This window comes from Electrophorus electricus, chromosome 22 (assembly GCF_041902795.1).
Source record: "Electrophorus electricus isolate QZ-2024a chromosome 22, ASM4190279v1, whole genome shotgun sequence".
Classification (NCBI taxonomy): domain Eukaryota; kingdom Metazoa; phylum Chordata; class Actinopteri; order Gymnotiformes; family Gymnotidae; genus Electrophorus; species Electrophorus electricus.
The window spans coordinates 588,845-611,238 of record NC_137518.1 but is presented as its reverse complement, the minus strand read 5'-3'; the positions used below and the strand labels follow the sequence as shown (position 1 = coordinate 611,238).

Here is a 22,394-nt window from a genome sequence, read left to right as displayed (position 1 = left end):
TATCCGAAATCATCTCTTTCTCGATCTGTCTCGCACTCCTCAGGTTTTAACCGAGAACATCAGATGGTGGTTGTGATGTGCTACAGCGAGCCGCACGAGAGCACCTTTATTATAATCTCAGATCTGCAATGCAAACTTCAACATTTGGATATCAAAACACGTCTTGACTTGACTACAATTGCGGTAAGGAGAAAAAAAATATTCCTTTCAAAAGAACATACACTGGCACAAATCCGACCAATTCTAATAGTGAAATAAGTGAAACGAGATACAAGCAGCATGAAATCCAACCCCCGTCCTTGTGAGACACGCGCACGACTCTGCCAAAGCCTTTACACGGGAGTGACCGCGCTGCGAGGCTCAGAAGTCGGTTTTTCGGAGCTGAAAACTCTGTACCAATAATACACAGTTAGTATTTGTGAAGCGATTTCGGGACATGCCTGATTAAGGCCACTGCAATAGTTGCCCCTTCATGTAAATCTGCGGTCTTTTTTTTCCTACGCGTGTGTATTTTGAGTTTGCTTGCACGCCTACACTTCGCTAAAACCTTTTTCATTTGCCCACCTCACGCGCAGAATTGTAGAGAGCTGATCCGTTTCTTTAAATACATTGAGAGGTACAATTATAGAATGTAGAATTTTCACTCTTTCGCGACTAGGGACTGTTTTCTCACCTTCACTGTTTCACACCCTCCCACATAAAGAACCCCCCCCCCCCAAAAAAAAACAAACTCCAATAAAAGTCAAAGCCTACCTACTAAACACGCAAAGATACAGTCACATACACTATTATGGGCAGAGGTAGCTCAGTGCTGAAATGATGTGACTAGTATTCAGAAGGTTGCCAGTTCAAGCTCCACCACTGCCAACTTGTCATTGTTTGGGCCCCTGAGCCAAACCCTTAACCCTCAATTGCATGAGCTGTGTTCAGTCAGAATTATAAGTCACTTGGGATAAAAGTGTCAACACGTCACTATTCATAACAGATGAACAGTGCCCATGTTCATCCCTCTCCAACAGTCCTGAAGAGTCTTTACTCTAACAGACCAAAGCTCCCAGTGTTATCCGCCAGGTGCTCTGTGGTAAAGATGAGCAGCTTGGGGCCCATCCAGCCATCATCAGCGTCCTGCCCAGGTGAGCTCACTTGCCGGTGGCTGGGACAGGGAAGCTGAGCTCCTTCCCAAGCTCCTCCTGCATGGCCAGTCCCAGGGAGTCCTCCTGAGGAACGCAGCTGGATTCTTTTTGCGGCGCCGTCACCAGAAGGTGTTCATCACCCCCTTCCCTAGCATCCTCCTTCCTCTCGCTGGAGTTGGAGCCCAGGATCACCATGCCCGGGGAGTAGATGACAATGGATCCTGTGAAGGTGCACGAAGAGCAGTTAGTGGTTCAACGCATGTGACACGTCAGTCAATCAGCATGCATGAAGAGAAGATCAGGCAGAGGTTGGATTTAAGAATGACTCATGAGTATGGAGTCATTTCAGTAGAAAAGTCTAAATGCGGGCTGGTGCAGTCATATGTTGTGGGGACTCTTATATAATGCATAATGAATCACATTCTTATGGAGCTACAGGTCTCTACTTATTTATCTAAACTTGTTAAACTTGGATATTTTGACACCACCACAAAAAACCTTTTTTGGTCAGACTAATCCTTGACACTAAAAGATAAAAGATCTGCCTCATACAGAGACCAACCTGAACCTGGGGTGGAGAGGAGACCTACATCAGAAGACTGAAGTGTACGGGCGGAGCAGTACGAGTGTAGGAGTTCAGCCTCAGAAGACTAAAGTGTACGGGCGGGGCAGTACGAGTGTAGGAGTTCAGCCTCAGAAGACTGAAGTGTACGGGCGGGGCAGTACGAGTGTAGGAGTTCAGCCTCAGAAGACTGAAGTGTACGGGCGGGGCAGTACGAGTGTAGGAGTTCAGCCTCAGAAGACTGAAGTGTACGGGCGGGGCAGTACGAGTGTAGGAGTTCAGCCTCAGAAGACTGAAGTGTACGGGCGGGGCAGTACGAGTGTAGGAGTTCAGTCTTAGAAGACTAAAGTGTACGGGCGGGGCCAACGCCTCCTTCTCATTCAGCATCCAACTCAGGCATTCTTGTACATAACACAGGTGTTAAAAATGGTGATGTTGACTAATGCTGAATAATTACCAATAATGCACTACAGATAACCTTCCCTCACCCACTGCATTGTGGATTCTTTCTCCTTTCCCGCCGTGTTCCATGGTGACCTGCTGATGACTGTGGGGGCATGACCCTGACCCCATGTCCTGACCTCCTTCGCTGTCCAGCTTGTCACACAGAGGTACTGAAGTTTCCACCTTATGGTGAGCACTGGCTGACGCCAAGTACTATAACAAAAAACAAAAACGACAGCAACAAAACACATTTTTTTAAAGTAGATACTGGAATGGTCCTGGTATGATGTCACCTGAGCTAAATCAGCTTTTCCATTTGACACAACATCCAGTACTTACGCATTTCCAGAACGCGAGACCTGCAGAAAGACAGGAGAATGAAGTGAGGTTTCCTATCATATCCTCTTCTCATAAATGCTGATGACTGATTTAAACATTGCATTGTCATAAAGTTCTAGTCCATCGTAATGCAAACATCTCAGTGTTAAATACACAATTTGGAGCATTGCTGTGGTTTCTCAGGTTCTCTCTGAGACAGACTTTACATCTCAATTCTGAAACTGTGCAATTAATCTGCTTTCAGTGCAGCGTTAGGGGACTGAAAGCACGTGAGTTCACACACAGTGTGGTTTGCAGTTAATTAACACACTAAGGTAGATTCCTGTATAAGCACCAGATGGGGTCTTGCTTTGTTGAATTAAGCAGCCAGTTTTACACTCTTCTGTGCATAATAAATGTGGACTTGGCATCCTCTTCTCAATGGGCCCAAAATCAAAGCTCGAAATAATGACTACTGCTTTTGCATGGTACAGTTCATGAAATCAGAATTCAAAACCATACACAAACCATACATAAACTACAGTGGTGATCTAATTCTGCACATTTCAGGATTTGGTACATACTCGGCCAGTCCAGTTTGTCTTTCAGGGCTTTGCGTTTGCACCATACTGGGAGACACATCAGAACCAGTGAAAAGAGCATCACAAGCAGAAGCAGCACGACCCAGGTGGATTGCCCTGAGCTCTGAGTGTTGGGCTGCAGAACAATACTGCCCTCTAATGGGAAGACAGAGGAAAAGCAACGCCATATGTTACTCTGCAAAAGGAATGTTAACAGCTGGTATGGCAGAATAGCAGTACATTCAAGAACTGCAGAGAATAGTTAGAATGTTTCAAGTAATAGAAATAGGATACATGAATACCCCCCTCTGTTTAACACACCTGATCCAGTTAATCTAGTCCTACAGTAGCATCTTAATTCCAGAGCCAGGGGTGCTAGATTAGTGCTAAAACAGGGCTGGACCTAAACTCTGGAGGGGAGTAGATCTCCAGGACCAGACCTGGGCACCAATTCTCTAGCTGTTGCCACAGTTCATACTTTTAACATACTTGTGCTCGAAGCTGGACCAATATTGAGGGAACTCCAGAGAGACTGACTTGTAGTTTGTTGCTGAGATTTGCTCTCAATAGCCTTAGAAGTTTCTAAGGGCTCCAGGGTGGTGCTGATGGTACTGGGGATGCTATTCGGAGCTAAAAAGGTCATCAGGGCTGGCGTGTCAGGCACCGCGGGTGCATGGATGGGGTCAGAGGTCGCCATCGACCATCCGCACACCCGGTCGCGAGTAGATGTTCCTTCTGCAATCACCACCATGCCCTGCCTGGCGCAACTGAAGAGAGCAGAAAAACAAAGTTTGAGGAAATTTGTTCCCAGCACACCATAAAACGAGTCATGCGGTCAAACTGAACTTTGTATGAGGTTGTTTAGCTTCTTTTGTTTGACTTAGTAGGGAGTTGAAACCTTGCTGGGTTTTGTTTTTTTTTGGTTTTTTGCACATCTGGATGCTGTGTACTTTACCTGGAAGTGAACACTTAGCCCAGCTCAAGCCTACGCATGCTCTGGTGAGACTCAAAGGGTTCTATCTGTATAGATCACGTGGGTAGGGTTATATACACCCATCTGTCTGAGCTGTATGCAGTTCTATCTGCAGCAATTCAAACTTGGATTCAGTGTCCATTACGGCAGCCTAAACTAACCATTAAATGAAGTAAGATGCCAGTTTATGAGTAATTCCCAATAAGTGATTCCCACATTCATAAAATGTCGTAGATAATTTAATAATGGATTTAATCATGGATTTTGTCAAAAATATTAACCTCATGCATTCCAAAGTAATGCTGCCATTCCTCAACAAACAATAAGAGTAGATGATACAGTATTCCTAACCTGTCCATAGAGGACAGTAATCCTTGAAGAATCCAGATGCAAATTACTTTTGAAGCATTAGGCCTCCAGTCAGCCGACTTAAGTAGCTTTGTGTCATTTTTGCCACTAGGAACTTTCTTATCTGAGTGATACTCACTCTGTGTAACTCTGGCAGCTTGTGGCGAGGGAGGTTGTGTTGGAGAAGGAGCCACCTCTGCATGCCAAGCACTCTCTCCTACAGTCTACTTTTGTTGGGCTTGGACAATAGAAGCCTGGCTTGCAGTGACATACCCGGTTAGTAGTGTTTGTACAATGAGCCACCTCCACCTTTTCATCTGTACCACACATACAAAGAAACCGGTAGATTTAAGTGTGATTTTAAACTGCACAGTCATATACAGCATTCTGAAACAGATATGACTTTGTGTTACATGCACTGCACTTTTACCATCATACCAGAGCAGCTGCCAGTGCAGTCCTCACATCTGTGCTCGTCTCCCCTCATGTAAGCGTATTGCTCAGCACGGCATGGCTGGCACCTACAGGAACCCTCCACCATGCCTGCATGGAGGGATAAAGTGTCACAGCCAGAAGCGTTGCAACTGCCGTTAGAATCGTCCCCGGAGTTTCGGTTATTTTCATGGCTACGCAATGTTTCTTGAACCATTTATCATAACATAACTAGCCTTGAGCCAACCACCGTCAACATACAATGACTGTACACCCATCAGCCAGTCTAGAAATGGCTAGCCACACTTTCTTTTTTAAACAGCTTGACAACGGCCAGCTCAGAAGCAGACAAAGTTTGAAAGCTGACGGTACAATGAAACACAACACAGAAAGACACGGACAAACAAGTGGGCAGTGAGTCCACATGCCAACAGATAGCAGGTTAGGGCAATTAATTAAAAACCTCCTGATTCAGAAAGTGGTATTGTATTATTCCCCTTGGTCAGTCAGACAGAACGACTTTAATTTGGTATTGTGTGATGGGAAAAGGAAGAGTAGGAAAAGGGAGAGTAGCTTTGGTATTTTCCTCAACGTGTCCTGTCCTTCCTCTTAAAGCAACGCATACAAAGCACTTCACTAATGCTCACTGAGACATTGTTACAGGCCCAATGTTAACCATGATGAGTGAAAAAGACTGGCTGCATGAATATGGCCAAAAGATAGGAAATCACAAGAGCCTCCTCCACACTGAAGGGCAATGCAAAACAATACAGTAGCACACCTGTTTGAGCCACTTCAACTTAATCTCTCTAATGACATGATGTGTGTCAACTTGTGTCATTCTTGAAAAAAATGGGGAAATCCATCAATGCCACCATATAATGTATAATATTTAGTTCATCCACTGAATACAGCAGTGTTGCCTAGAACTCTGCAGATAAACTGTCAAGGAAGACGAGGAGCACACTTACCTTCTGAGCACTGTATTGAGCACGCATAAGGGTTACCTGGAAACTGCTAGAATAGCACACAACACCAGAATCAGTTAGGTCATTTCTAAATAACCATATACATTTACTCAATATTTGCTGTAACTGAATGACTGTTTGGCTGTTATGACCAACTTGCTAAGAGTGTTTGCGGTTAGTACAGCAAAAAGAAAACACCCACCAAGTCTTTTAAAGTGTATTCTGGGAATCTACATGAAGTATTCTGAGACTAGCTTTGGGTCATGCTGTAAACAGCTATCTGTTTAACAATCTGTAAGTTACAATCACACTCCCACCCAGTTATAAACACTGACAGTTACAAATACACCCATGTTACTGGCAATGGTCACAGCCCCTTGGTCATATAAAGCAGCAGCAGCTCACAAATGACTGTTACCGCGCTACTGTCCACCCATGACCTGTTGGGAACTGTACTTTGTTTATCGCGCGTTTTCCCCGCTGTGTCATTGTTTAAATATCTTGCCCAGTGTCAGTGTCCAGTGATGAGAAATCCACCGAATTGCACATTTGTTTACATATTTGAAAAACATGAGATAACCCGAGTACAAGGACGCCAACACACGTGGGTGAGAGCACGAAATAACGTGGAACATACGAAATCAATCAATAACCAGTTCTAAAAGGAACATACTAATTATTTGCGGACACCGGACACCTTCAGAGAGGCTGTTCTCAGGTGCCTCACCGTGGAGGATTAGCGTACCGATCACCTTATTTATGGCACTACAGCAAAAAAAAAAAAAAAAAACTGCTGATTTTACTTCAGCTGGCTGAAGTGTGTGTGAATCCTGGAACAGGCGGACATTCCAGTCCCAAGCAATCCTTAGTATCCTAAAACATTATTATTAAAAATATTAACTCTAAAACATGAACTGTCCTTGTGATTAGGAGCGGGTGAGGTTAAAGAACAGCGGGTTTATGGGGTCCTTCTCAGTCGTGCGCTCGTTGATATCAGACAGGCGCGCGTCATGCGGGAAGGGCATCCCAAGAGACGCGCTGCCCGCGCGGGTGAACACCACATATCCGCCCGTGCAGCTGCTTCCAGCAACAGTATCGCCGGGAAGCACAGATGGAAAAGCAACGTGTTCTCACTGCAACTGGTGCAGCAGAACATGAGCGTCAGCAGAGATGCGGCGGCACCGCGGACTCACCAGGCAGAGCAGGAGCAGGAGCGTGAGGCGCGGCGGAGTGTCTGTCATGATGCAGGTCTGCAGGCGCCGGTAAGCGCGAGCCGTTCCGTTTCGAATGTGCCGCTCCGTTCGAAGTTGCCGCCTATAAAGTTTCCTACGAGGTCACGTGCTCCCAACCTTTCCGCTACACGTATACTACCGTTTTGTCCAACGCAACACTCGCTGAGAGCTTCAGCATATGACAGCGATGACAGCTGCGTTGTTTTAATGTGAAAGCAGCGCGGTGTGGAGAGACGCTGTACCGTGTTCCAGCTGTGACGCCTTCATATCGCACGACGCCTGCACCTGTAGTTTAGTTACTTTCATCTCCGCAAATCTACAGTACAAACGTCCAACTTGGCAATAATAAAAATGTCGCGCTATGTAGAACACAAGGGTCTGTCCGACAGAAAACAGCCGGTGAAGTGGAATATTCACCCTCAGAAAAACAAAAACACTAAAAACAACAAAAACAAACCAACACTTTACTCAGTTCTTTTATTTATTATTTAATAAGGGCACATGCAGTGATCAGGGTGCTTCATAAACTCTGACCTTTCACTACTTTTTTTTTAAAACTGTTTTAACTGCTGAAATCCGTCTATTAAGACTGAAAGAGCTACATATTCTTTAAAAAAGTGAAACTTCATTTCCTCTTATAATTGAGGTCAGTAAGTGACACAGGAAGACTGACCTGCCTACCATCAAAATGAGATGAGAAGATGAGTAGCGGTTGCAACACTGAGAGAAATGAATTTGCACAATGCACATAAGCAGGACAGAGTGGAACCTTGCTCACTTTCACATTCATTCATCAGGATCTGAAGGCTTACTAAAGCACAGAATATACAGACAGCCTTCAGAAAACTGGGTACGATCTGTCCTGTAGGCTTGCGCTCGCAGGGCCGAGCTGCGCGATGCGGAACCGGGCCAGACGAGACATGTCCAGCAGCTGGTCAGAACACTGGCTTCCTGACACTCTAGACACAGACAAGGCCTGAAAAACACAGTATTAAAATAACCAGTAATAAGTACTCATCTACAGATGCTACCAGAAAACCACACGTGCAAGTACAAAATTAAAAAGGTCACAGACAAAACGTTCAGGGGTTTTTTGTTTTACATGAGGGGAAAAAAAGAAAAAGAAAAAGAAAAAAAAAATTAAATTCAAAGCAGCACTATTTTCCTGGACCGATTCCTACAGAGATAAAAGTTCAAGAAATCCCTGCAGTAAAATGTCACAGGGTGGCAATGCAGTAAAGGAAAGGTCAGCAGCTATGCAAATACACAGGTAGGTTCAGTTATTTGTTTTCTCCTGGATGGTATAAGAACCTTCCCCTCTACATCTGCAATGGCCAAGTCGTAGACGTCTCTAAGACCAACATGCAGTGGTTAGAAGATTCCACCATTCTGACACCTTGTTTTGCAAGTAAAACAATTAGAATGTGTTTGCATGAGTGAAGGACAATCAACTGGCAGCATTGTGAAGATCAGGAGCACAGAGTGGCGATAAAAGAGGAAATCACCATGCAGGTGAGGGGAGTGCAAGAGGCTTCATCGATGCCTTAACATGCACCACTATCAGAACGAACACACAAAAAGGAAAGACGAACATGCGTGTTTGACATATGACATTTCTGCCACAGTAGTTTGTTGACATGCTGCATGCAGTGTAGTCACCAATATATAAAGAAAATGGCAAGAACCAGAGAGCCAGCCAGAGAGACAGACAGCTTCTTTGTCTGGTTTCCTTAATTCTGCACTATAACAGCAAAGGGGCATGTTGAGCTTGATCCACTCTGGGGAGGGGATTTCATAAGATGCGTTTTCAATGGTGGAACACACCGTCAGTGTGGATGAATGTGCAAAAACAGAGGAATTAGATAGATAGATCGATAGATCGATAGATATGCAACTTTATTGACATTGCTCACTACAAGTAGAAGGCAACAAAATGCAGTTAGCATCTAACAGAAGTGCAAATAGTAGCAATGTGCAAAACAGAAGAGTGCCAGAAAGTATATAACTATGGCATTATATATAAAATATATATATATAATGTAAAAATGGTATTATACACACACACACACACACACACACACACGTAAAGTATAACAAGATATGTGAGATATGAAATATAATAAGAAATACATAATATATTAACTACAACAAAATTACATTTATGGCATTTAGCTGATGCTTTTATCCAAAGTGACTTACAAATATGACTGAGTACAATTTGAGTAATTGAGGATTAAGGGTCTTGCTCAGGGGCCAACAGTGGCAACTGGGCAGTGGTGGAGCTTGAACCAGCATCCTTCCAATTACACCTTTCAGTTAGAAGTCAAGTACATTCACCCCTGAGCTACCACAGCCCCTTTAACAAAAACTATGCCAAACTATAACAAAATAAGTGACAATACAAATGTAGGTCAACGACACTATCCTCACTTTTGTTTACGATCCCTGCCTTCACTTGCTGCACCCAGGTGAGGGGTTCGGTTGAACAGCCCACAGCGTTATGGAGATTTCCTGAGGGACCTTTAGATCACTAAATAAACTATTTATGCCATTGGAACCGATATGAAGTAGCACCTGCCGGCTGTAGGAGCTACTCCCCTGACAGTTTGTGGTAAATAATCTGGTAGCCAGTAAGCTAATTACTACTAAAGAGTAAAAACTGGAGGGATGCTGAGCCTCACCGCCATAGCTGAGGGTTTACCCACGTTAGTGTGGAGTAGGCCATGAAACTACTCGTCTGTCCCGTTACGCTGCCATCATGTGCGCAAAAGCTACAAAGACCTCTGGAAGTTGTGGAACTGTTGCCATAATTTAAGGACAAAGATAAAGGGACAATAGATAGTAAAGAAATCACTGAAAAGAGAAAAACAAAAGACAATGATGGATGACCATAGTTAAAAACTCTGCCGTATGTTCTTACCGGTCGATTGTTGCATAAAGCTGATGTGGCTATCAGTTTAGTCAGTCCAACCTCCACGGAGCTTCGGAGATCCAAACTGCTCATCTGGGAACTCAGTTTGAGGGTGGAGTTTGACCATCCAGACAAACAATGCTACAATGAGGATTTATGGCATTTAGCTGACGCTTGTATTGTATGCAACTTACAATTATGACCAAGTACAACTTGAGCAATTGAGGGTTAAGGGTCTTGCTCAGGAGCCCAAGAATGGCAACTTGGCAGTGGTGGGACTTGAACCAGCAACCTTCTGATTACAAGTCAAGTACCTTCACCACTGAGCTACCTCTACATATAACTATAATGGTACTCCATGAAAAACCAGCAACAGATTCGGTTTGAGCCGATTCAACAACTACACCTTTCTCTAGAAAACATCACATTAATTAACTTTGACCTACAGTGGTCGTGACCTCAGCCCTCCCGGTGGGAACTCACCGAGGACAACCCGAGGCTGTCCGAGGGGTCAAAGCTGCGTCGACGGGCTTTGTAGCGATATGCGGGCAGAAGCGTTGAGCGAGGAATGCTGACCCTGTGGCACACACAAGGTTAAATATGTCCTTGCATATGTTCATGTAAACATAGTTTTCTCAGTTCAACGTCACCTAACAAAGGCAGGCTCTTGCTCATCATGTGGGTGTTTGGCTTTGGGCATCTTGCATATGGGACAAGCAGCTTGGGAACCCAGAGGAACCGCAAACAGACGGCTGTTTATCTGGTAACAGAATGTGCCTAAGAATCAAAGCCCAAAACACAATAAATTGGTGTTTAAGTGAACAGGCACCATCAAGCTATGCGTATACCAGATCTAGGACAGCGTGTGTAGAATTGCTGCAGCAGGTGTAAACACACAAGAGACGTACATTGGTGGGAGTCCGATGCGTGCGCATGTTCACTTTCTACTGGGGATGACAAAGTGACTGGAACAACAGGAAGCCTGCATAAAAGAAGACCATTTGCATGAACAACTCTGGGGAAAACCTTGAATCAGTATCCTGGCATTTCCTCAGGCTTAAACAATTACAAAACTAAAAGTAGCATAGGCTGTTTGAAGAGACTAACGAACATAATCTGTGTAAAGGTGTTCAAAACCAAAAATCCATAGCTTGAGAAGAAATCCTTCATTATATCATGGTTATGGCCAGAACAAAACAGGCTCCCTGTTTCCACCAGTCGGGGTCTCCTTTAGCCAGAATCCCCTCAGCCTTTTCTCTTTAACTGTGAACATTGTTGTTAGACTGCAATTCTTGACTGTCACTCAGTCACCCTCACAAAGTTTGAAAATGACCAGAAGACCACCCCACTGGTTTAACGTGTCAGAACCCAGATGAGGTTGCTCACTAATAAATGCAAGCATGACAGGGAGATAAACCAGTTTTGCGGAGGAATGGACTAAAAGTCTTCCTGACTATTGGTCATGACTGTCTGTTGCTAAAATTAATTCCAAATTTGAATTATATAGTTCAGGATTTATACATGAAGTTTGATGTCAAGCTTTCTGACCCAGAGGATGTGCTGTGGACACATTCATCCTTGTTGACTTGCCGAAAACTGCGAAGCTCACTGAAGAATTGTTCTGAGCGCTCAGTCAGAGAGCTCTCTGCATCAAGGAGGCCTAAATGAAAATTTGACAAACTGCCTTAAAAATATTGTTTCTTGGACAACTGCATAAACATTACATTCTGTGTTTGCATCTCTGTTGTGTATTCAATTAAAAAGCAGCAAAAGAACTGAAGATTTTTCCTCCCAGACTTACCAGCGATCCAGTCATAGCCAAGTAAAGGCTGGATAAGTTGTCTCTCATGTTCAGTCTCTAGTTGCTGACCAGGAGACAGAGACGTGACCCCCTGCAACACAACACGTGGACACTGCAACTGCTTTCAGAATTATACAGCTGGCTTTTGTACATTCTTGTTGGATCAGTAACTGATCCCAACTTACGAATGAAAAATGTTTAAGATCTCAGTTCAGTTTTTCTGTTTGAACATGTTAAGTCTGGACCTTTTTGATCTGATGCTTATTTCAATATGCTTGTTTCAATATGAGCTATTTGTTCCGTTTCCAAATCATCCATTAGTGTTATAATTATTACAACTTGGAACACAGCACCAACTTTTGAAAAACAAGATCAAGTACACAGGAAAAGTAGTCAATGCTCATGGAGCCACAGACATCCTGAGGATGCACCAAGCCCAGACTGAACAACTACTCACCCAATCCCTGTCCAGTGAGACACCCGTAGACACAGATGGTTTCTGTTCCATATCGACTGACTGCCCGTGTGGAGGACGCTTCCCTCGGTCTTGCAGGAGATGGCTGTGTGTTGTGTCTTCTGAGGGTCTGCTTACATGCCCAGTTGGTGTAGATGCTTTACAGACTTCACTGGCCAAACACTCTGAGGGCAAGAACCATTTATTAAAAGGTATGTTTTTAAGGCTAAGGAAGATTTGAACCCGCTAACTGTTTTGTGATAAATACACATATGAATCATGGAATGACTAATTTAGAATAAGTGTCACATTGTAAATGCATAGATAAATCTTAGAAAACTGCTGAAATGCTTTAAATGTGTTTTTTTCTATTAACAGAAGCCTGATGGCCATCTAAGCAGTAAGCAGTTATGCGTTATGATCTGAGGTGATAAGCTAGCGTTAGCACAGCTCTACACACACACACACACACCCGAAGCAGCGCCACCCACACCCACGAAGCAGCGCCACCTACACACCCACCCACACGAAGCAGCGCCACCTACACACACCCACCCACACGAAGCAGCGCCACCTACACACACACCCACACGAAGCAGCGCCACCTACACACACACCCACACGAAGCAGCGCCACCTACACACACGAAGCAGCGCCACCTACACACACGAAGCAGCGCCACCTACACACCCACACGAAGCAGCGCCACCCACACACACCCACACGAAGCAGCGCCACCCACACACACGAAGCAGCGCCACCCACACACACGAAGCAGCGCCACCCACACACACACACGAAGCAGCGCCACCCACACACACACACGAAGCAGCGCCACCCACACACACACACACGAAGCAGCGCCACCCACCCACACACACGAAGCAGCGCCACCTACCCACACACACGAAGCAGCGCCACCCACACACACTCGAAGCAGCGCCACCCACACACACTCGAAGCAGCGCCACCCACACACACTCGAAGCAGCGCCACCCACACACACACACACGAAGCAGCGCCACCCACACACACACACACGAAGCAGCGCCACCCACACACACACACGAAGCAGCGCCACCCACACACACACACCCACACACACACACACGAAGCAGCGCCTGCACTTACGCAGCGCGTCTCGCGCAGGGTTTGGATGGCTCGCGCCGAAGGTGACAACGGCATCAGATACGCTAAGGCGTCTCGCGCCCCGCTGCGGCTCGTCTCTCGTCTCAAACACGGAGCCACTCGAGCTGTGCTTTTGCTCTCCTTTGCACGGATACGCTGTCGTTAGGCTCTGGAACTTTTCGCTCTGATTCTTTAGTTTCTTTAGCAGCTCTTTGTTCTGTTTCCGCAAAACATCCAAGCGTTCAACAGAGCACATCCTAACGTGGAGAATGGCGTGTCCTTTGCTCAGCTAGGCAGCTAATGAGAGCTTAATTGCACGTTTCTCGTGGTTGCCACAGCAACAACTCAAACTACAAATCCGCATTTAATAGATTTTAACTATGAATGCAAGTGTCGCATGTCAAGCCATGTCAGCATGTGGTGTAAACAGAACAGAAATTGGCATCAGTACTCTTTAACGTTCGAGCGTTACACGCGAACGTGTCGTCGCCTTTTGAATCTCCCACCCTGATTGGCTAGTGGCGCTGCCACGCGGCACGTCTAAGGCCCTACGCGCTCACGCCAAGTTCACACGTCACGTCTGCGCGTGTTGACAGCTCGCGCCTCGGCCCAGGCCGCGTGAACAGACAAGCGCCACGGTACACAATACTCATAATAAAAACATTGAAATTATAACAACAAAACACGAATAAAAATAGTGGTATATACGTGTTTTATCAAAGTCAGGACTGGTTCATTTCATTCTACATGTATATTTTCCATAGGCTGGAAGAAACTGGCAAATGACAAATAAGAAAAGTGCCATATAGTAAATCTCCTGTAATGTGTATGGAATGGTATAACTGAGCAGTCAGAACCAAGAGAGAGCGCTATAGCCATATTTCGTTATGGCACAAGTAAGGTTGTTGGTATGTTCCCAGAAGAAAAAAAAAACTATAAGTTTGGTGTATTGTTAATAAAGTCAAAGAGAATGGTTAGTCCCCTTCTTCACTGATATCATGGCTACCACACATGGCGACAAGGAAGCGTGTATATTAGTGTGGACTGTGAAAAGGAAATGGGCTCTCTTGTGTTTGGCTGTTTCTAGCATTGCAACCTAGAGCAAGGCTGCAGTGGTAAGAACCCAATACTGGAAGACAGTCCTGGATGGAGAATTATGAAGGGTTGTTGCATATTTTAAAGCAAATTAAATGATCAGTGCTGCCAAGGAACAAGCAACTCTACTTAGTTTGGTAGGAAGCCAAACTTACAGACTCATGAGGAACTTACTGAGCCAAAGTAGTATTGGTATCCAAACCAGATGATAAAACACAGTGAGCATGTGGAGCTGTTAGAGGCTCATTACAATCCTAAAACAAGTGAGATAGTATAGTGAGACTGTGTAGTGACAGAGTATAGTGAGATAGTATAGCGATAGTGTAGTGAGATAGTATAGTGTTAGTATAGTGAGATAGTACAGTGAGATAGTATACAGAGAGTTTTATTGAGTCCAGTCATCTTCCAAAGAATTATGGAAGGTTTATTCCAGAGCATCTTGAAAAACTTAATGAATTACTGAAAAGGTTGTAAAAGGCAAGGGTGCGCCTAAAGTGTTACCCAACTACTCAGAATGAGCCATCACAGACAAATGTGGTGGAGCTCATGCTGTGTCTTGAACTATTACAACAGATTTCCACCAAATCTCTTACCACTGCTGGTCTCACTAAAGTTCTGAGGAAGCTGATAAATGGCCCAGGAGACAAGAGCTTTCGAGAAATTCAAGCAGCTCATGCAGTCGCTTGCACATCATAACTTCTCAAATAAAGAAGTTTTCTCCCATCCAAACTCTATATATGTCTGGTTGGGGGATTTTCTCAAACGGCAAAAACTCTGGCACCAACTTATAAGCACGCAGTATTGCGGCTTTCACAACATCATATATAAGCTCTGCTATAAAGTTGATGATGAGCAAACCTCTTGTGCTTTTCCCACTTATGTGCACTAGAGAACTCCTGGTGCACTATGATCCACCACGTCTGCTTAGATCAAAAGTTGCAGCTCTTTATTAGTGCCCAGAATAAGGAAATCTACCACAGGGCCAAGAACCTTTTCCTATAAAGCTCCCACACTATGGAATAACCTTCCTGTAAATGTTTGAGACTTAAACAATCTCAGTATTTAAGGCTAAGATAAAAACATACCTGTATAGTCTGGTATTTTATTAATATGTCTAATTTAAGGTAAAGGTGTAGATCTGGGGGTCTATGAACATTGAGAGTTATGGTAAACTGGGATGTCATGATGCTCTTTCTTAACCGCTTATATGTCACTTAAGTTGACTGAGAGCGGCAGAGTAGTGATGTTCCCGGGTGCCCTCGTGTCTGTGGGTCCTCCTGCCTCTATCCTGTTATCTATGCTGCCATAGCTAGATCTGCTGGAGTCCATCCTTGTACACTAGATATGTAATTTACACACTTTAGTGTTTGACCATGCCTAATAACTTGTCTTTCTGCCGAGGTACATCTGCTCCTGTTGTCATGCTGTTGCTGAGCCTCAACCCATCTCAGCTGCTGGAGATCCTCCCACCCCTGACGCTCCTGCGCTGCTCCTTCCATCTCTCCTGATGAGCCCTCTTGTGGCTCCTCCAACCCTTTACATTTAAGGCATTTGGCAGACGCTCTTATTCAGAGCGACTTACAAAAGTGCTTTGTCATTTACTCATAGAATATCCTAGTTAGAGTCAAACCTACCGATGAACTAGAATACTGTAGAAACACAGGGATCAATGCTGATACCTAGAAGTGCAAAATACAAAATACATAAGGTCTATGATAAGTGCAATAAACAATACGTGCTAGAGTTTGTTAAACAACATCATAAACAATACCCTACAATAAGTACTAGTCAGTCTATATGGCAGCAGGGTCAGTTGTGCTTTAAATATTCTGCAAATAGATGGTCTTCACTCTGCATTTGAAGCCTGCAAGGGACTCCGCTGTCTAGACATTCCACCATCTTCCACCAACGGGGCAGTAAAGCTGAATCAGTTCACCTTTCAAAAAGAGCCGCTGTGGACATCGACATACTGCTTTACTTTAGAAGGTTATTGAGAGGTTTGATCACTCCTCCTCAAACCTCTTGTCATTATGATGGAGCAACACCCCTCAACACCATGGCTATAGTCAGGATTCAGGCTTTCCATCCCCCTTACCTCTCTCACACACACTCTTACATTTGCCAATAATCTCCTTACCCAGACAGTAAAGGCCTCGCTTGCCATCTGTGGCCTACATACAATATATAATAACAGTATATTTCCTAGAACACTTTTTTAAATAGATCAGTAACAAACTAGAGACCCTACTCATGTGGTAGTGGCATGTTATCAGGATATAAGATAGCAGTCGTGCAGTATACAGTTTAATCAGATTTTTCATTTCAAAGAGAGTTGACCATGTGTTTGGGATGGAAGGAGTGAGAATTAAAGAGTTCGGGACTGTAGCATAGGATGCAAACTAAGGCTTTGTTCACATTACCAACCTGAAGTGATTCAAATCCATTTTTTTTGCCTTAATGTAAGGACAATTTTTTTTTTTTTTCAGGGCTGCATGAACACACAAATCTGATCCTTTCAAATCAGATTTGAGTCACTTTTGTATGTGGCTATGTGACTTGAATGAGAACAGGAAGATTGGATTTCATTTGGCTTTTTGCCTAAATGCTTGCACTTAGCGCTGTCATCATCAAAATCAGCAGAGGAGACTTGTACAAAAACGTATTAATGTGTGCATGCATGTTGTTTCGGAGAACAGATACGTTCACACCACAGAGAGATAAAATTCACTTGTAATTATGAACGTGAACTGATAAAATAGATTAGACACAACTGATCTGAGCGAAAAAATCAGAATTGAACAATGTGGCTTGAAATGTAAAGCATAAAGTGTGAACATTTGTGTGAGGAACTGATTTACTGTATATGTACACATCAGGACACGCAACCTAATATTCATATTCACAGCCAGTGATGTTGGTTTTAGACACTAAACACCCATCCAGTGGGGTTTAAAGAATGTAGGTTTGATTTATCCCATTGTGAGGATAGCCTCCATGAAAGTAGGAGCCGTCTGACCGCACCCTCACCTATATGAACAGTCAGAGATTCTTCAGCACTGCCAGATGTTACCTGTGTGCAGTCATCAGAATCAGACCCCACTGTAACTTCATAATAAATTAGTTAAACATTTAAATGAGTTAAACACCAATCAACATGTTTTCAGGTGTTGTGTCCTTTGTATTCATTTCTCACATTCATTTGCACAAAGGTGTTTATGTCTGGGATCAGCAGAGAGCCAGCAGAATCACACAGCCATCAGAAATCACAGCACCTAAAAACATTGTGATTGGTGTTATTATGATGGCACCATGCAGTCTCATATTCTGATGACAGCCATCAGAAATGGTGACCTGTGTGCTGGTGGCTCTACAGTCAGAATTCGGTGGTCACAAATTTCGGTGTAAGACGGGCATACTAGAGGATCTTCGGGTTAGCCACCAGTGAAGTCTGCTATAGTGCCAGAGAGTGGAGCTGTCGCATGCTCGTGTGTTCACACTGCAACATTCCTCAAAGCAACACTGAACTCACATATATGTGGCTGATATACCAACACTAAAGACAGTCTGACAACCCAGTGTCATAGCAACGATTCCTCATTTCCTAAATGTAGGCTGTGGCATTGAGTTCTGTTATCTACAAACAAAGGGCAAAAGGATAGACAGAATTCTGACAGTACTGTTTGTAATGACACTTTTGGAGATAACCTTTTATAGAAAACACTACATCACAGTGTAAGGGTGCAGTTTGAGGGAAGGTCTGTGATGTAGGCATGCGGGTAGCTTTAAGATGGGGGGGTCTAAGTGTTTGTTAGCTTTAAGATGGGGGGTATAAGCTTCTGTCAGCTTTCTACCATCAGTAGACTACAGAACCAAAGAAGCAAAATCTGTATTTTTAATTAATCTGTTAATCTGGTTTGATTTATCCTAGAGAGAGAAAATCTATTATGTTGTAAGTATGTTTGTAAAACAGGCAATTTTTAACAATGTGTGAAACAGGTTTGTGGGACATTGATAGCGCAGTGAACATTACAAACAGTAAACACTATACTGCTGAAAATGGAAACCACTCCACCCCCAGGTTATACTCCATCCACCCGTAATGACTCTAATCGTAGCACCACAGGTGGTGGAGGGTCAGGCCTACAGTGACATGCATGCACCCCCATGGGAGGCTGTGGTCTTGGTGTGGGCCCTCTATCACTCTATATTCAGCACACAGCATGCATGAAATAGGCAGAGATGTACAAGCAAGTCCAGTGTGATTAAGATAACCACTGCACCGCTGATGTGTGCCTATTAATGTTAGATAGTGCTGGTCCTCATTACTGCCCAAATGTTGTGCTTTGGACAATTTACTGCCTGCTGTCTGAATTATTCATTGCTCATTAATGGAAGATCACAGCATCGCCACAAGAACAGCATATGCTTAAAATGACCCATACACAGTTTAAGCAGGCTTTTAAAAAATTAAATGTGATGCTAGGAGGCTTATAACATGAAATATAAAATAAGCTCAAATACTCTTTTGCAATATTTGATGTTAGGATTGATGTGTAAGATCGTAGATCGAACTGTTTGTGTTTGTTTTTTTCAATATCCAGCAGAGGGCGATATGGTGTAGCCTTAATTTGATCCTAAAACCAAGCAAAATAAAGAGGCTTCCAAACAGGGCATCCAAACACTTGAAAACCTTTATTTATTTTTAAATTCAGTTGAATTGAAAAGAAGGTAAAAATGTGCTATAAAACAGAATCAACCAAGACAAAAGCACAATGAAGCACTGGAGTCTTATAAAATCATATTAACCTACCAAACATCTCATATAAATCAAATTAATCAACCAAATATCTTTGATTAATAAGACTAAACTACTAAATATATACAATTAATCCCATTAACCTACAAAACATGTCAGATTAATCAAACATGCCTCTAAAGTTTTTAGTGCATGGACTAATCTGATAGCTTTTACATTTGCTGACATTTGCAAATGATAATCAGCTCTCTGCCCTGTTTACAGGTTATTTTAATGTATTTCTGCCTTCTTCAGCATGAACTCAAAGGAAACCCCCTGTGTGGTACAGGAAATTAATGACATCATCACAATAGAGAAGACTGAGGTATACGTGACTTAAAATTATTCAAATGGGAGGGGTGGGGTTAGTGCGGGTTGCTGGGTGACCAGGCAGTCTGGTATCGAACTGCAGAGGCTGACAAAAAAGACAACTTTGGGTCGCTTGGTCCTGCTGTGTGTCTGATAGGGTTGGGGTGTTATTAAGATAAGGAGGATTTAGGTGGAGAACGATAGCACAGTTGGAAGCTTCACACTTTGATCACGCTGAGGATGGAAGTAAGCACCCACACTGTACACTTCAAACGCCAAATACACCACCGGGACGCTGGAGAGAATGTCTCCCAACAGGCATCCGCTAGAGAGAGGTCCACCCACATTCAGAGAGTTCAGTCACTTCTCCATATTGCCTTGGCAACAAAGACAGTAATAACAGGTTATCAAGTGCTGAAAATACACAATTAATTTGGCATGGAGCGCATAATGTCTAATAACACCATGTCTGCTCAAAACAATAACACACTACAGCATTACAGATGCATCTTCTCTACTTAAATGACGATCTGTTAGTGTGTCAGTGGTGACTGCACATGACTGTTAGTTTCTATTTGAATGGGGTTAAGCACTATGAGACCTGTGTCCTGGAGAGATGGTCTTATCATGGACTAATATAACATTCTAATTGCTTCGGTTGCTGGCACTATTATTTATACTAAGAGAGTATATGTGGATTAATTACAACAAAAGGGACCAATTCTGGACCCAATTAATTATAGTAAATGGAGATTAACTTTGTCTCCCTCTCATCTGAGAGAGCTCCATGCCTGAAATACAGCCATAAATCTAATCAAGGAAGCACACTAGTGATAAGGTAGACACTAGCACTAAGGCAGAACCTAGCACTAGTGTTAAGAAGTAGAAACTAACACTAGCACTATGGAAGACACTAACATTAGTGCTAATGTAGACAGTAACACTAGTGCTATGGTAGACACACGTGCTAAGGTAAACATTAACATTAGCATTAAGGTATACACTAGCAAGACAGTAACACTAGCGCTAGCACTATGGTAGACAATACCACTAAGGTAGACACTAACACTAGCACTAAGGCAGACACTAGCGCTAAGGTAGACACTATGACTAGCACTATGGTAGACACTAGTGAGACAGTAACACTAGCACTAAGGTAGACACTAACACTACTGCTAAGGTAGACACTAGCGTTAAGATATACACTAACAGTAGTGCTAAGGTAGACATTAACACTAGTGCTAAGATAGACACTAGTGAGACAGTAACACTAGCACTAAGGTAGACAATATCACTAGCACTAAAGTAAACACTAACACTAAGGTTAGCACTAGCACTATGGTAGACACTAGTGAGACTAACACTAGCACTAAGGTAGACACTAACACTACTGCTAAGGTAGACACTAGCGCTAAGATATACACTAACAGTAGTGCTAAGGTAGACATTAACACTAGTGCTAAGGTAGACACTAGTGAGACAGTAACACTAGCACTAAGGTAGACAATATCACTAGCACTAAAGTAAACACACTAAGGTTAGCACTAGCACTAAGGTAGACACTAGTGACACAGTAACACTAGCACTAAGGTAGTGACTAACACTAGTGATAACGTAGACACTAGTGCTAAGATATACATTAACACTAGCGCTAAGGTAGACATTAACATTAAGGTAGACAATAGTGAGACAGTAACACTAGCGTCAAGGTAGACGCTAACACTAGTGCTAAGGTAGACACTAACAATGGTGCTAAGATAAATAGCACTATCGCTAAGGTAGACAGTAACACTAGTGCTAAGGTAGACACTAGCGAGACAGTAACACTAGCGCTAAGGTAGACACTAACAATAGCACTAAGGTAGACACTAGCATTAGCGCTATGGTAGACAATAGCACTAAAGTAGACACTAGCACCAAGGCAGACATTAGCGTTAAGGTAGGCATTAATACTAGCACTAAGGTAGACACTAACACGAGCGTTATGGTAGACACTAGCAAGACAGTGACACTAGCGCTAAGGTACACACTAGTGAGACAGTAATACTAGCGCTAAGGTAGACACTGGTGCTAAGGTAGATACTATCATTAAGGTAGGCACTACCGCTAAGGTATACACTAACACTAGCGTTAAGGTTGACTGGTGCTATTGTAGACATTTACACAACTGCTAATCTAGACACTAACACTAGCGTGGTAGACACTAGTGAGACAGTAACACTAGCACTAAGGTAGACACTAGCACTAAGATATACACTAACAGTAGTGCTAAGGTAGACATTAACACTAGTGCTGAGGTAGACACTCGTGAGACAGTAACACTAGCGCTAAGGTAGACAATATCACTAGCGCTAAAGTAAACACTAATACTAAGGTTAGCACTAGCACTAAGGTAGACACTAGTGAGACTAACACTAGTACTAAGGTAGTGACTAACACTAGTGCTAAGGTAGACATTGACATTAAGGTAGACAATAGTGAGACAGTAACACTAGTGTCAAGGTAGACGCTAACAATAGTGCTAAGGTATACACTAACACTAGCGCTAAGATAGACACTAACAATAGCACTAAGGTAGACACTAACACTAAGGTAGACACTAGCATTAGCACTATGGTAGACAATAGCACTAAAGTAGACACTAGCACCAAGGCAGACATTAGCGTTAAGGTAGGCATTAACACTAGCGCTAAGGTAGACACTAACACGAGCGTTATGGTAGACACTAGCAAGACAGTGACACTAGTGCTAAGGTAGACACTAGTGAGACAGTAATACTAGCGCTAAGGTAGACACTGGCGCTAAGGTAGATACTATCACTAAGGTAGGCACTACCGCTAAGGTATACACTAGCGTTAAGGTTGACTGGTGCTATTGTAGACATTTACACAACTGCTAATCTAGACATTA

The 22,394-nt window shown here is 43.4% G+C and overlaps 2 protein-coding genes across 9 annotated transcripts; both read right to left on the bottom strand.

Annotated features, from left to right (window-relative positions):
• Positions 1 to 711: 711 nt before the first annotated feature.
• si:dkeyp-61b2.1 (uncharacterized) lies at positions 712 to 7,197 on the bottom strand. 5 transcript variants are annotated; one of them, XM_035520617.2, is made up of 9 exons: positions 6,953 to 7,197; positions 5,763 to 5,808; positions 4,798 to 4,902; positions 4,499 to 4,676; positions 3,528 to 3,805; positions 3,042 to 3,194; positions 2,479 to 2,498; positions 2,184 to 2,352; positions 712 to 1,354 (listed from the first exon to the last, which is right to left on the bottom strand). In XM_035520617.2, the coding sequence occupies exons 1-9, from the start codon at positions 6,998 to 7,000 to the stop codon at positions 1,140 to 1,142; spliced, it is 1,212 nt and encodes a 403-aa protein (XP_035376510.1). In that variant the 5' UTR covers positions 7,001 to 7,197; the 3' UTR covers positions 712 to 1,139. The 5 variants fall into 5 exon arrangements, with proteins under 5 accessions (XP_035376510.1, XP_081561743.1, XP_081561745.1 ...); XM_081705617.1 differs by having other exon boundaries at positions 714 to 1,354; positions 4,798 to 5,808; XM_081705619.1 differs by lacking the exon at positions 5,763 to 5,808 and having other exon boundaries at positions 714 to 1,354.
• Positions 7,198 to 7,452: 255 nt separating this feature from the next.
• miip (migration and invasion inhibitory protein) lies at positions 7,453 to 13,800 on the bottom strand. Of its 4 annotated transcripts, none has more exons than XM_081705819.1 (9): positions 13,289 to 13,793; positions 12,161 to 12,342; positions 11,704 to 11,794; positions 11,451 to 11,562; positions 10,811 to 10,884; positions 10,553 to 10,679; positions 10,386 to 10,479; positions 9,912 to 10,043; positions 7,453 to 7,967 (listed from the first exon to the last, which is right to left on the bottom strand). In XM_081705819.1, the coding sequence occupies exons 1-9, from the start codon at positions 13,539 to 13,541 to the stop codon at positions 7,830 to 7,832; spliced, it is 1,203 nt and encodes a 400-aa protein (XP_081561945.1). In that variant the 5' UTR covers positions 13,542 to 13,793; the 3' UTR covers positions 7,453 to 7,829. The 4 variants fall into 4 exon arrangements, with proteins under 4 accessions (XP_081561945.1, XP_081561946.1, XP_081561944.1 ...); XM_081705820.1 differs by lacking the exon at positions 7,453 to 7,967 and adding an exon at positions 7,975 to 9,789 and having other exon boundaries at positions 13,289 to 13,794; XM_081705818.1 differs by lacking the exon at positions 7,453 to 7,967 and having other exon boundaries at positions 7,975 to 10,043; positions 11,493 to 11,562; positions 13,289 to 13,800.
• Between the last annotated feature and the right edge of the window lie 8,594 nt (positions 13,801 to 22,394).